We start from the raw sequence: 15135 nt of genomic DNA, 5'->3' as shown, positions 1-15135 counted from the left end.
TCTCCAATTGTGGTCCCCGACTTTCTGAATTGCTTCATCACTGCCGGTCATACCTTCAGTTGTCTGGGCCACACACACGGTAATTTCCTCCCTTAACCTCTCCACCTCTCTCTTCCTTTACTTGGCCAAGCTTTAGGTCTCCTGCCCTAATATCTATTTACCCAACTCGGTGTCAAATATTATTTGAAAATGCCCCTGTGAAACACTTTGGGATATTTTACTATGTTAAAGGTGTTATCTAAATGTAAGTGATTATTGATTAGAAATTAATTCACTTTGAGTTATATTCGCACTTGAACCTGATGCCCAGAGGAAATAACTGGGAAAAGTTGGTCAACAACATCTCAAAATCATTAGACTCAACCAAATAAATTTGAAAATGGTGATGTATTCCCCGGTGGAGTGAGCCTCTGGAATGTTTCTTTATTCGTTCATGAGATGTGGGCTTCGCTGGCTGTGCCAGCATTTATTGCCCATCCCGGAGAGCATTTAAGAGTTCACCACATCGCTGTGGGTCTGGAGTCACATGTCGGCCAGACCAGGTAAGGACGGCAGATTTCCTTCCCTAACGGACATTAGTGAACCAGGTGGGTTTTTACGACAATCGTTTCATTCACTAGATTTCTAATTCCAGGTTTTTATTGAATTCAAATTCCACCATCTGCCCTCGTGGGATTCAAACCCAGGTAGCCAGAGCATTACCGCTAGGCCTCTGGATTACTAGTCCAGTGACAATACCACTACTTCGCTGCCTCTCCATGTGTGTGGCCTGTCAGTGTGCTGGGTGTTGGCTCTCTGTATCCTCCTTCAAGAGTGAGTTGGACGGGTTCCTGACTGGGGCAGGGATCACATCATACAGAAGATCAGTGTCTTTATTGTGAACGCTTGGATCTTCTGGTCAAGTGTTGGTCGTCTGAGGAAGTCGGAGAGAATGTTTCTGGGTATTTTCTTCACTTTTTGGCTTTGGGCTTTTTTCTTTCCTCGTCAGGGCACTCTGGCCATCACGGTGTGCAGGGAGGCTGGATGGGGCAGCTGGCCTTTAACCTGCCTGCTCATTTTGTAGAATCATAGGATAGAATCACAGAGTCATTAACAATCACAGGAGGAGGCCATTCGGCCCTCATGTCTGTGCTAGCTCTCCGTGAGTGCAATGTGTGACATTATCATAAATGTAAAGAACTGCAAGGGTTGATGTATTGTCTAAATCAACCACTAGAGGGAGCTAGGTGTACTACTATATAAGACATTGATGCTAAGTCTTGGGGGTGAGAGGTTGAGGAGAAAGCTAGAGAACAGACTGAGGGCAAGATAGTGTGGGTGAGAGCAGATCATAGTTAATGTAATAGTGTAGAGATTAGTAGTAGATGAATGTAGATTATATGTTTATTATAAACTGTGTATTATGTAGGAGTAAGTTAATCCAATTAATAGTGTCTTGCAGTAGTAGCTATTTTGTGGTCTTTGTGAACACTATGCTAACCATCCTAAAATTAGCAACACAATTTTAGTGTTGCTACACACAATTGTAGCAACGACACAATACACCTAGTACCTCATCCTTAAACTTTCCCTATAGCCCTGCAAATCTTTCCTCTTCAGATAATGATCCACTGTTTTATGTCAGTAATAGGATGAGTGCTGGGTGATTTTAACATCCCCTTATTGTAGTAAGAGGTCAGCTAGATCGTCAGGGCAACAGCTGTGTGTCAGAGTCAGGCTTTCACTTCCACTTACTGTCAGGAAAGTCCGGGCTGGAGCTTTTTTCTTTCAAAAAGAGAAGACTGAGGGGGTGACCTGATGGAGTTCTTTAAATTTATGAAAGGTTAGATGTAGGGTGGATGTCTACACTTTTGGTGGAGACTGAAATTAGGGCCCATAAATGGAAGATAGGCAATAAAAATCCAATGGGGAATTCAGGAGAACATTCTTTCCCAGAGAGTGGCGAGAATGTGGAACTCGCCCCCACAGGGAGTGGTTGAGGTGAATAGTAGCAATACATTTCAGGGGAAGCTGGATAAACACAGGCGGGAGAAAGAAATAGAAGGATATGGTGATAGAGTGCGACAAAGAGAGATGAGAGGAGGTTCGTAAGGAGCATATAAACAAGCATGGACTTGTTGGGCCGAATGGCCTGTTTCTGACACATTCATTAAATCTAGCCATGTCATGTTGGGCTCACTAAATCTGGTAATTCCAGCCCCACACTGTGAGCCCGACTGATAATCTGAAATTGGATTTCAGCGTAATTCATCGCACGAGTACAATTGTTTAGCAAGTGTTGTCTGATCAGGGAATCACGTCTAATTTACTACATTCTGAGGTTTGCAACCATGGGCTGGTTGGGAACGGTAAATGCTTTGCCTGTTGTTTCCAAGTAAAGGAATGTGCTGTTTGATAAGATTTGCCAGTTGTTGGGTTGTAAAGCTATGAATTGACTTGTCAACTAAACAAAAGTTTGGGGCAAAGCCATTGCCTGGTTCATTCCCCATGGCAAGGCCTTTATTAATCAGAGTCCCCTTGCCAACTAATCAGGACTCTCTTCACACATAGTATAAATTTCCTTTACTCTTGCTATTCTTGCGTCTGTCCTGATAAGTGCAAGATGAAAAGCTTTGACAGCACATGTCACCTTTTTCAGCAATACTCCAGTCCTGGACTACCAAACGACTATTTGATTCCAAAGATGGGTGACGGTGAGAGGGGCTGGGAGGAAGCAGTCAGTACAGGGATCCCCTGTGGTTGTTCCCCTTAGTAACAAGTATACCGCTTTGGATACTGTTGAGGGGGAGACTTACCAGGGGTAAGCCATGGGGTACAGGTCTCTGGCACAGAGTCTGTCCCTGTTGCTCAGAAGGGAAGGGGGGAGAGGAGTAGAGCATTAGTCATTGGAGACTCCATAGTTAGGGGGATGGATAGGAGATTTTGTGGGAACGAGAAAGACTCGCGGTTGGTGTGTTGCCCCCCAGGTGCCAGGGTGCGTGGTGTCTCGGATCGTGTTTTCGGGATCCTTAAGGGGGAGGGGGAGCAGCCCCAAGTCGTGGTCCACATAGGCACCAACGACATAGGTAGGAAAAGGGATAGAGATGTAAGGCAGGAATTCAGGGAGCTAGGGTGGAAACGTAGAACATTACAGCACAGTACAGGCCCTTCGGCCCTCGATGAGGGTCTAGGACTTAGATCTAAGACAAACAGAGTTAATATCTCTGGGTTGTTACCCGTGCCACGTGATAGCGAGACGAGGAATAGGGAGAAAGAGGAGTTGAACACGTGGCTACAGGGATGGTGCAGGAGGGAGGGTTTCAGATTTCTGGATAATTGGGGCTCATTCTGGGGTCGGTGGGACCTCTACAAACGGGATGGTCTACACCTGGACCAGAGGGGTACCAATATCCTGGGGGGGAAATTTGCTAATGCTCTTCGGGAGGGTTTAAACTAGTTCAGCAGGGGCTTGGGAACCTGAATTGTAGCTCCAGTGTACAGGAGGTTGAGAGTAGTGAGGTCATGAGTAAGGTTTCAAAGTTGCAGGAGTGTACCGGCAGGCAGGAAGGTGGTTTAAAGTGTGTCTTCTTCAATGCCAGGAGCATCTGGAATAAGATGGGTGAACCTGGGACTTCGATGTTGTGGCCATTTCGGAGACATGGATAGAGCAGGGACAGGAATGGTTGTTGCAGGTGCTGGGGTTTAGATATTTCAGTAAGCTCAGGGAAGGTGGTAAAAGAGGGGGAGGGGTGGCATTGTCAGTCAAGGACAGTATTACGGTGGCAGAAAGGACGTTTGATGAGGACTCATCTACTGAGATAGTATGGGCTGAGGTTAGAAACAGGAAAGGAGAGGTGACCCTGTTAGGGGGTTTCTATAGGCCTCTGAAAAGTTCCAGAGATGTAGAGGAAAGGATTGCAAAGATGATTCTGGATAGGAGCGAAAACAACAGGGTAGTTGTTATGGGGGACTTTAACTTTCCAAATATTGACTGGAAACGCTATAGTTTGAGTACTTCAGATGGGTCCGTTTTTGTCCAATGTGTGCAGGAGGGTTTCCTGACACAGTATGTAGATAGGCCAACGAGAGGCGAGGCCCTATTGGATTTGGTACTGGGTAATGAACCAGGACAGGTGTTAGATTTGGAGGTAGGTGAGCACTTTGGTGATAGTGACCACAATTCGATTACGTTTACTTTAGTGATGGAAAGGGATAGGTATATCATAGAATGTTATCATAGAATTTACAGTGCAGAAGGAGACCATTCGGCCCATCGAGTCTGCACCGGCTCCTGGAAAGAGCACCCCACCAAAGGTCAACACCTCCACCCTATCCCCATAACCCAGCAACCCAACCCAACACTAAGGGCAATTTTGGACACTAAGGACAATTTATCATAGCCAATCCATCTAACCTGCACATCTTTGGACTGCGGGGGAAACCGGAGCACCCGGAGGAAACCCACGCACACACGGGGAGGATGTGCAGACTCCGCACAGACAGTGACCCAAGCCGGAATCGAACCTGGGACCCTGGAGCTGTGAAGCAATTGTGCTATCCGCAATGCTACCGTGCTGCCTGCTTAGGTTATCTTATGCAGCAACCTTTTGTGTGGCACCTTGTATATACCGCAGGGCAAGAGTTATATCTGGGGGAAAGGCAATTATGATGTGATGAGGCAGGACTTAGGATGCATCGGGTGGAGAGGAAAACTGCAGGGGATGGGCACAATGGAAATGTGGAGCTTGTTCAAGGAACAGCTACTGCGTGTCCTTGATAAGTATGTGCCTGTCAGGCAGGGAGGAAGTGGTCGAGCAAGGGAACCGTGGTTTACTAAAGCAGTCGAAATACTTGTCAAGAGGAAGAAGGAGGCTTATGTAAAGATGAGACATGAAGGTTCAGTTAGGGCGCTCGAGAGTTACAAGTTAGCTAGGAAGGACCTAAAGAGAGAGCTAAGAAGAACCAGGAGGGGACATGAGAAGTCTTTGGCAGGTAGGATCAAGGATAACCCTATGCTTTCTATAGATATGTCAGGAATAAAAGAATGACTAGGGTAAGAGTAGGTACTGTCAAGGACAGTAGTGGGAAGTTGTGCGTGGAGTCTGAGGAGATAGGAGAGGTGCTAAATGAATATTTTTCGTCAGTATTCACACAGGAAAAAGACAATGTTGTCGAGGAGAATACTGAGATTCAGGCTACTAGACTAGAAGGGCTTGAGGTTTATAAGGAGGAGGTGTTAGCAATTCTGGAAAGTGTGAAAATAGATAAGTCCCCTGGGCCGGATGGGATTTATCCTAGGATTCTCTGGGAAGCTAGGGAGGAGATTACTGAGCCTTTGGCTTTGATCTTTATGTCATCATTGTCTACAGGAATAGTGCCAGAAGACTGGAGGATAGCAAATGTTGTCCCCTTGTTCAAGAAGGGGAGTAGAGACAACCCCGGTAACTATAGACCAGTGAGCCTTACTTCTGTTGTGGGCAAAGTCTTGGAAAGGTTTATAAGAGATAGGATGTATAATCATCTGGAAAGGAATAATTTGATTAGAGATAGTCAACACGGTTTTGTGAAGGGTAGGTTGTGCCTCACAAACCTTATTGAGTTCTTTGAGAAGGTGACCAAACAGGTGGACGAGGGTAAAGCAGTTGATGTGGTGTATATGGATTTCAGTAAAGCGTTTGGTAAGGTTCCCCATGGTAGGTTACTGCAGAAAATACAGAGGCATGGGATTCAGGGTGATTTAGCAGTTTGGATCAGAAATTGGCTAGCTGGAAGAAGACAAAGGGTGGTGGTTGATGGGAAATGTTCAGACTGGAGTCCAGTTACTAGTGGTGTACCACAAGGATCTGTTTTGGGGCCACTGCTGTTTGTCATTTTTATAAATGACCTGGAGGAGGATGTTGAAGGATGGGTGAGTAAATTTGCAGATGACACTAAAGTCGGTGGAGTTGTGGACAGTGCAGAAGGATGTTACAAGTTACAGAGAGACATAGATAAGCTGCAGCGCTGGGCTGAGAGGTGGTAAATGGAGTTTAATGCAGAAAAGTGTGAGGTGATTCATTTTGGAAGGAATAACAGGGCCAATGGTAAGATTCTTGGCAGTGTGGATGAGGAGAGAGATCTCGGTGTCCATGTACATAGATCCCTGAAAGTTGCCACCCAGGTTGAGAGGGTTGTTAAGAAGGCGTACGGTGTGTTAGCTTTTATTGGTAGAGGGATTGAGTTTCGGAGCCATGAGGCCATGTTGCAGCTGTACAAAACTCTGGTGCGGCCGCATTTGGAGTATTGCGTGCAATTCTGGTCGCCTCATTATAGGAAGGATGCGGAAGCATTGGAAAGGGTGCAGAGGAGATTTACCAGAATGTTGCCTGGTATGAAGGGAAAATCTTATGAGGAAAGGCTGAGGGACTTAAGGCTGTTTTCGTTAGAGAGAAGAAGGTGAAGAGGTGACTTAATTGAGGCATACAAGATGATCAGAGGATTGGATAGGATGGACAGTGAGAACCTTTTTCCTCGGATGGTGATGTCTAGCACGAGGGGACATAGCTTTAAATTGAGGGGAGATAGATATAGGACAGATGTCAGAGGTAGGTTCTTTACTCAGAGAGTAGTAAGGGCGTGGAATGCCCTGCCTGCAACAGTAGTGGACTCGCCAACACGAAGGGCATTCAAATGGTCATTTGATAGACATATGGACGACAAGCGAATAGTGTAAATGGGCTTTAGAGTGGTTTCACAGGTCGGCGCAACATCGAGGGCCAAAGGGCCTGTACTGCGCGGTAATGTTCTATGTTCTATAACCCTCCCCAGAGCTTGGAAGATAGTGAATAAAATGCAGATATCCAAGGAAGAAGGAATATGGACCAGTTAGACTGACACCAATGGTAGGGATAATTTTTGGAATCTGTTATTAAGGAAGGGTAGCAGGTAGAAAATAGTAATCTGTGCAAGCAGAGTCAACATCATTTAGGAAATGGAATTTGTGTTTGATAAATCTGTTCGAGCTTTCTGAAGTTGTAAATGGCAGGGTAGATAAGGGGGAGCCAGTGGATGTAGTGCATTTGGATTTTCAAAACGCATTAGCTAGGGTAGTAAACAAGACGTTATTATCTGAAGCTAGGAGGTGTGGGGTAATCAGTACGGTTTGAGCATTGGTTAATGGGCAGAAAACAGAAAGTAATTAAATGAAAAAATGAAATGAAAATCGCTTATTGTCATAAATAGGCTTCAAAAGAAGTTACTGTGAAAAGCCCCTAGTCGCCACATTCCGGCGCCTGTTTGGGGAGGCTGGTACGGGAATTGAACCGTGCTGCTGGCCTGCCTTGGTCTGCTTTAAAAGCCAGCTATTTAGCCCTGTGCTAAACCAGCTCCTAGGTACTGGTTGGGTGCTGTAAAGATCAGTCCTGGGCTCTCTGCTATTTACCAGTGATGTCAAGGAGGGGACTGAGTGTAATGGGTCTACTGGGGGGAGGTGAGGAAAACACAGCAGTGCTGCAAAATGATAGAGGCCCAGTGAGGTGATTGGGCAAGGAGGCAGCAAATGAAATATCGAGCGGGTTTAACGCCACACCAGAGGAATGTTTTGCAATAGCGGAAGTGACCCGCCATTGCCCAGCGGCAGGATCTTCCAGTCCTGTTGTTCGCACCCCCCCACCCCCACCCCCTCCCTCCCACCGCTGCTGGTTAACCCACAAAGGGATGGGTCACCGTCGGCAGGACCTGAAGGTCCACAGGATGGAAAATCTTGACCACAATGAGAGAGGTGGAAAGTTACCTCATTTGGAAGAACACATAGAAAAGGTGGGAGGCTGCGAACCGTTGCTATTCAGAGGGTTTCCCTCTCCATGAATCACAAAAACTTCAACAAGTAAACACAGCAAGATCTAGGAAGACAAATAGTACCTTAGTTTATAATTACAAAATGATCAGAGCCTAGAAGTAAAGGGTTATAGTGCAGTTGGTGAAACCATACCTAGAACAACATAGAACATAGAGTGCAGAAGGAGGCCATTCGGCCCATCGAGTCTGCACCGATCCACTTAAGCCCTCACTTCCACCCTATCCCTGTAACGCAATAATCCCTCCTAACGTTTTTGGTCACTAAGGGCAATTTATCATGGCCAATCCACCACCTAAGAGGTCTTCTTATCTACGGAAGGATATACATAGGGCAGCACAGTAGCATTATGGATAGCACAATTGCTTCACAGCTCCAGGGTCCCAGGTTCAATTCCGGCTTGGGTCACTGTCTGTGCGGAGTCTGCACGTTCTCCCCGTGTGTGCGTGGGTTTCCTCCTGGTGCTCCGGTTTCCTCCCACAGTCCGAAGATGTGCAAGTTAGGTGGATTGGCCATGATAAATTGCCCTTAGTGTCCAAAATTGTCCTTCGTGTTGGGTGGGGTTAGTGGGTTATGGGGATAGGGTGGAGGTGTGGACCTTGGGTAGGGTGCTCTTTCCAAGAGCAGACTCGATGGGCCGAATGGCCTCCTTCTGCACTGTAAATTCTATGAAATCTATGAAATACTTCAGAGAGAATGTGAGTAAGAGCAAGATTCACCAGACTGATTGCTGGAATGAGGAGACTGTCCTATGTGGGGCAGATTGAGGAGACCAGCCGTTTATTCTCCGGGGTTGAAGTAATAATAATCTATATTGTCACAAGTAGGCTTACATTAACACTGCAATGAAGTGACTGTGAAAAGCCCCTAGTCGCCACATTCCGGCACCTGTTCAGGTACACAGAGGGAGAATTCAGAATGTCCAATTCACCTAACAAGCACATCTTTTGGGACTTGTGGGAGGAAACCGGAGCACCCGGAGGAAACCCACGCAGACAGTGGGAGAACGTGCAGACTCCGCACAGACAGTGACCCAAGCCGGGAATCGAACCTGGGACCTGAAGAGGTCTTGTGGCGCAGTGGTTAGCATCTGTGTCTCTGAGCCAGAAGCTCTGAGTTTGAGTCCTATAGATTGATTGATCGATTGATTTAGTGTCTCATGTACCGAAGTAGAGTTGAAAGTATTTTTCTGCGGTCAAGGGAACATAGGCTCACAATTTCAAAACAAGGTGTTGGGCATTTAGGACTGAGATGAGCGGGCGGCACGGTAGCGCAGTGGTTACCACTGCTGCCTCACGGCGCCGAGGTCCCAAGTTCGATCCCGGCTCTGGGTCACTGTCCGTGTGGAGTTTGTACATTCTCCCCGTGTCTGCGTGGGTTTCACCCCCACAACCCAAAGATGTGCAGGTTAGGTGGATTGGCCACGCTAAATTGCCCCTTAATTGGAGAAAATGAATTGGGTACACTAAAGTTATTTTAAAAAAGGACTGAGATGAGGAATAATGTCTTCACTCAGAGGATTGGAAATTCAATCAAAGTATTCGACATTCACCCCCTCCACCACCGAAGTACAGTGGCAGCCGCGCGTACCATCTGCAAGATGTACATCAGCAACTCACGAAGGCTCCTTAGACAGTGTCTTCCAAATATACAATCTGGGAACACCGTCACCTGAAGATTCCCCTCCAAGCTTTAATAGCGGCGCGGAGAGTCCACACCGAATGAAACAAAGAAACCTAGTTTCATTTACACATGATATTTACACTACCCGGTAGATCTCTCCCGGGTTCCTGTCTGGTCGGTGCCTTACTGGTTGGCCTTTTGTACAGAGGTTAATAGAGACACCCCCGCCCCTAGTGGGGGGCTCGTACTCCTCAAGGACCATTGGGAAGACAATCATTACCACCCCGTAGGCGCGTGCGGTTATTACACAAGTCACACACTATCCTGACCTGGAAATATATCGGCCGTTCCTTCACTGTCGCTGGGTTAAAATCCCAGAACTCTTCCTATCTTCCTTTATATTACTTGCTAACTTGCACTCATATTTCATCTTCTCCCCCCTTATTGCTTTTTTAGTTGCCCATTGCTTGCTTTTAAAGGCTTCCCAATCCTCTGGCTTCCCACTAGACCTCGCCACCTTGTATGCTTTTTCTTTTTCTTTTATGCTGTCCTTGACTTCCCTCGTCAATACTCCCCCAATACTGCATTGTGGGTGTCAGAAGAAGTTAAAAACATAAGAAATAGGGCAGGAGTCGGCCATTTGTCCTTTTGCGGCTCGTCTGCCACTCCATGAGATCATTACTAATCTTCTGGTGTTCGGGCCGGAAAGTGGAGCTGAGTCTACAAAAGATCAGCCATGATCTCATTGAATGGTGGAGCAGGCTCGAGGGGCCAGATGGCCTACTCCTGCTCCTAGTTCTTATGTTCTACCTGAACTCCCCCTTCCTGCATCATCTGAACATCCTTTAATTCCCTTAGTGTTCAAAAATCTATCAATCTCGGGTCGGCACGGTGGCGCAGTGGTTAGCACTGCTGCCTACAGCGCTGAGGACCCAGGTTCGATCCTGGGTCACTGTCTGTGTGGAGCTTGCACGTTCTCCCTGTGTCTGCGTGGGTCTCACCCCCACAACCCAAAGATGAGCAGGGTAGGTGGATTGGCCACGCTAAATTGCCCTTTAATTGGAAAAAATATTTGGGTACTCTAAATAATCTCCCCTGGCAACGCGTTCCATGCCTGGAACGCGTTGCCAGGGGAGGTTGTGGAAGCAGATACATTAACAGCGTTCAAAAGGCATCTTGACAAACACATGGATGGGATGGGTATAGAGGGATACGGCACAAGGAAGTGCTGATGGTTTTGGCCAAGGTTGGTAACATGACCGGTACTGGCTTGGAGGGCTGAAGGGCCTATTCCTGTGCTCTATTGTTGTTTGTTCTATAATTTATGGAATATTCTGGAAAGAAAACAGTTGGAGAGGAATGGACATTTTGGTTCAGTGATAGCTAACTTCAATCTAAAAGTGAGCAACTCGAGGAAGCCCTGTTTTACAGATAATTATCTTTCCACAGATTAAAAGTCTAGTGTTGGGGCGGCACGGTGGCGCAGTGGTTAGCACTGCAGCCTGCAGCACTGAGGGCCCGGATTTGATCCCGCACACTCTCCCCGTGTTTGCGTGGGTTTCACCCCCTCAACCCAAAGATGTGCAGGATAGGTGGATTGGCCAAGCTGAATTGCCCCTTAATTGGGAAAAAAAGAATTGGATACTCTAAATTTTTTTTTAAAAAAACATTTTACAATCGTACCTGGACACCAAGGTCTAGCCCACTAATATATGTCAGGAAATGCAAGGTCACAACACTGACCCCCCCCCCCCCCACCCCCTCTGGGGAACTCCACTACAAAGCCTCTTCCAGCAGGAAAAGCATCCATTAACCTGTCGTTCAGCCAATTCCAAATCCATGACGTTACAGTCCCTTTTATTCTATGAGTTACAACTTTGATCCATGACTGTGGTGTGGCACTGTATCAAAAGCCCTTTGAAAGTCCATGTACACCACATCAACAGTATTACCCTCATCAATCCTCTCTGTTATCTCTTCAAAATGCTCCATTATGTTTGTTAAACACAATTTTCCCTTAGGAAATCCATGCTGGCTTTTAATTGCTTGATGTGTATTTGGCCATGTGACTATTAATTTTGTCCTGAATTATAGATCCCAAGTGTTTCCGCCGCCCAGGTTAAACTGCTGCTCCTGTGTTTGCTGGGATTATCTTCACACCCTTTTCTGAACAAGGCTGTAACATCCACATTTCTCCGAGACCACCCCTGAGTCGGAGGAAGACTGAGAAATTTTAGCCAGAGCCTTTCAATTTTCCATTCTCGCTTCCCTCAGTATCCTTGGAGGCATTTCATCCGATCCCGGTGCCTTAACAACTTTAAGTATAGACAGTCTATTCAATACCTCCACCTTACTCATTTTAAACCCTGCTGTATTTGAATCACCTCCTCTTTCACCATGACCTGGGTAGTATCATCTTCCTTGTAAAGACAGATGCTAAATATTTATTTAATATCTTTGCAATGCCCTTCACACCCCTGTGGACATCCTCTTTTTGGTCCATAATTGTCCCCCCTCGTCCTTCTACTATTTAAATGCCTATAGATAACTTTGGGAGTCCCTTTCTGATAAGCTGCTGTCCACTTCTCATACACTCACTTTGCTTCTCTTATTTTATTTTTAACTCCCCTCTGAACCTTCTATATTCAGCCTGGTTTTCAATTGTATTTTCTACCTGACACCTGTCATAGGCACTCTTATCTTCATTTCTATCTGTTTTGTCATCCAGAGCCCTCTGGATTTCATTGCCCAACCATTCTGTTTTCAGGGAATATAGCTGGACTGTGCTGAACTATCTCGGTTTTGAAAGTAGCCCATTGTTCAGCAACTATTTTTCCCACCAACCCTTGGCTCTATTTTATTTGTGGCTCAGAACTGTTCTTACCTCCTTCAAGTTGACTTCCCCCCCCCCCCCCCCCCCAGTTAACGATTACTCTGGATTGTTCTTTGTCCTTTTCCATAATCATCCTAAAGCTTGTGATACAATTTTCACTGTAGTGACAGTGAAAATGTTCTCCCCTAACATTTGAGCCACTTCATTCCCAAGAGCAAGGACAGGTGGTGTCTCTTTCTGTGTTGGACAGGAAGCATACTACGGTAGAAAGTTTTCCTGAGAACACCCTCAAAATTCTTTCCCCACCCTTCCCTTTACACTATTACGATGTTCAGGTAATTCAAGTCCTTCGTTATAACTATTCCATTATCCCTGAAACACTCTGTAATCTTGTTGCAAATTTGTGCCTCTACGTCTTTCCCACTGGCTTATAAACTACTGTTCCTTAGCTCCGACCAAATATTGTTTTGAAATATTGACAATCTGATATATCTGTGACCCTATCAGTAACATCAATCTTTTTTTATTCGTTCATGGGATATGGGCCAGCAATTGTTGCCCATTTCTAATTGCCCTTGAACTGAGTGGTTTGCTAGGCATAATCGGAGAGCATTTAAGAGTCAACCACATTGCTGGCACCACATGAAGGCCAGACCAAGTACGACGGCAGTCTAAAGGACCTTAGTGAACCAGATGGGCTTTTACAACAATTGACAATAGTTTCATGGCCATCATTCGACGTCTAATTCCAGACTTTTACTGAATTCAAATTTTACCATCTGCCTTGGTGGGATTCGAACCCGGGTCCGCAGAGAATTACCCAGGGCCTCTTGATCACAAGTCCAGTGACAATACCATTACACCACTGCCTCCCCTTGCTGGTGCCCTTCGTATATGTGTCAATCTGATTCATACCAATCTGATACATACCAATCTGATACATACCAATCTGATGCATGCCAATCTGATACATACCAATCTGATGCATGCCAATCTGATAAACACCAATCAGAGAAACCAATCTGATACACACCAATCTGATACATATCAATCTGATACATATCAGTCTGATACATATCAATCTGATACATACCAATCTGATACATATCAGTCTGATACATATCAGTTTGATACATATCAATTTGATACATACCAATCTGCTACATATCAATCCGATACATATCAATCTGATACATATCAATTTGATACATATCAGTCTGATACATATCAATTTGATACATACCAATCTGATACATATCAATGTGATACATACAAACCTGATACATGCCGATCTGATACATCCCAATCTGATACATCTCAATCTAATACATACCAATCTGATACATGCCAATCTGATACATGCCAATCTGATACATGCCAATCTGATACATACAAACCTGATACATGCCGATCTGATACATACCAATCTGATACATGCCAATCTGATACATACCGATCTGATACATACCAATTTGCTACATATCAATCTGATACATATCAATTTGATACATATCAGTCTGATACATATCAATTTGATACATACCAATGTGATACATACAAACCTGATACATGCCGATCTGATACATCCCAATCTGATACATACCAATCTGATACATGCCAATCTGATACATGCCAATCTGATACATGCCAATCTGATACATACCAATCCGCTACATATCAATCCGCTACATATCAATTTGATACATATCAGTCTGATACATATCAATTTGATACATACCAATGTGATACATACAAACCTGATACATGCCGATCTGATACATCCCAATCTGATACATCCCAATCTAATACATACCAATCTGATACATATCAATCTGATACATACAAACCTGATACATGCCAATCTGATACATGCCGATCTGATACATACCAATCTGATACATACCAATCTGATACATGCCAATCTGATACATGCCAATCTGATACATGCCAATCTGATACATGCCAATCTGATACATGCCGATCTGATACATGCCGATCTGATACATACCGATCTGATACATACCAATCTGATACATACCAATCTGATACATACCAATCTGATACATACCAATCTGATGCATATCAATCTGAGATACAAATCTGATATTTGCAATCTGATGGCGTCGTGATTGTGTGAGGGGATGGATGAAACCTATAATCAAGCAGCTCTCATACTCACAATAAGAAGCTCATGGCCTCATCCAATCTCCAAGAACCTCAGGAAAACCTGTGGAATGCGGCCTGGGGTTCCATCAGATGGAGCTCGTTGGTACAATGTGACCACTTTGTCTTCTTCCTGCTGCTCCTGAAGCAGATTCCTCCTCTCCTGGTGAGGATTATTCGTCTCCTGGTGTGGATTCTTCCAGCTCCGGCTGCAGAGCCTCCTGTTCCTGTCTGGGTGTAGATTCTTGCAGTTGCTACAATTGCAGGTTTCTGTTCCTGCTCCTTCTGCTGCTGTTTCTGATGTTGTAAGGCCTCACCATTCGCGAGATTGCAGCTGCTGAACTGACCTTCCAGCCTCCTCCCTAGCAGCTCCTGTCAGATTGCTGCAGACTTAGCCTCCAGCACAGACACACACACACCACAGTGAATCTCAATACCACAAATTGCACAAAGCAAGTCTCGGCACATGGGCAGAGCTGTAAATCTGTTTTTATTCTCCACTCGAACAGATGTTGTCTGAATTGCAGAGTACATGCAGAATCGTTTTTAGATTTAGTTTTTGCATTTATGTATTAATGAAACCTTGAAATGTGTGGTTCCTGCTGTCAGAGTAACAAAATAAGGCTTAAAAAGCAAAATAACTTGCATGTATAAAGACTTTAATTATGATCGTGGGACATTTGCAAAACCTCTTGCAATCTTC

At 45.2% G+C, this 15135-nt stretch overlaps 1 protein-coding gene across 1 annotated transcript in view; it reads right to left on the bottom strand.

Moving 5' to 3' along the window:
* The window catches only part of LOC140408277 (MOB kinase activator 1B-like), a 49698-nt gene extending 34937 nt beyond the window's left edge, over nucleotides 1–14761 (bottom strand). Inside the window, 1 exon segment of the mRNA XM_072495254.1 lies at nucleotides 14449–14761. Within this exon segment, the coding sequence (XP_072351355.1) occupies nucleotides 14449–14462 (14 nt within the window). The 5' untranslated portion in view covers nucleotides 14463–14761.
* Nucleotides 14762–15135: the final 374 nt, after the last annotated feature.

Source organism: Scyliorhinus torazame, chromosome 3, assembly GCF_047496885.1.
Source record: "Scyliorhinus torazame isolate Kashiwa2021f chromosome 3, sScyTor2.1, whole genome shotgun sequence".
NCBI lineage: Eukaryota > Metazoa > Chordata > Chondrichthyes > Carcharhiniformes > Scyliorhinidae > Scyliorhinus > Scyliorhinus torazame.
Note: the sequence above shows the minus strand (reverse complement) of the source record. Positions and strands in the feature narration are given on the sequence as shown.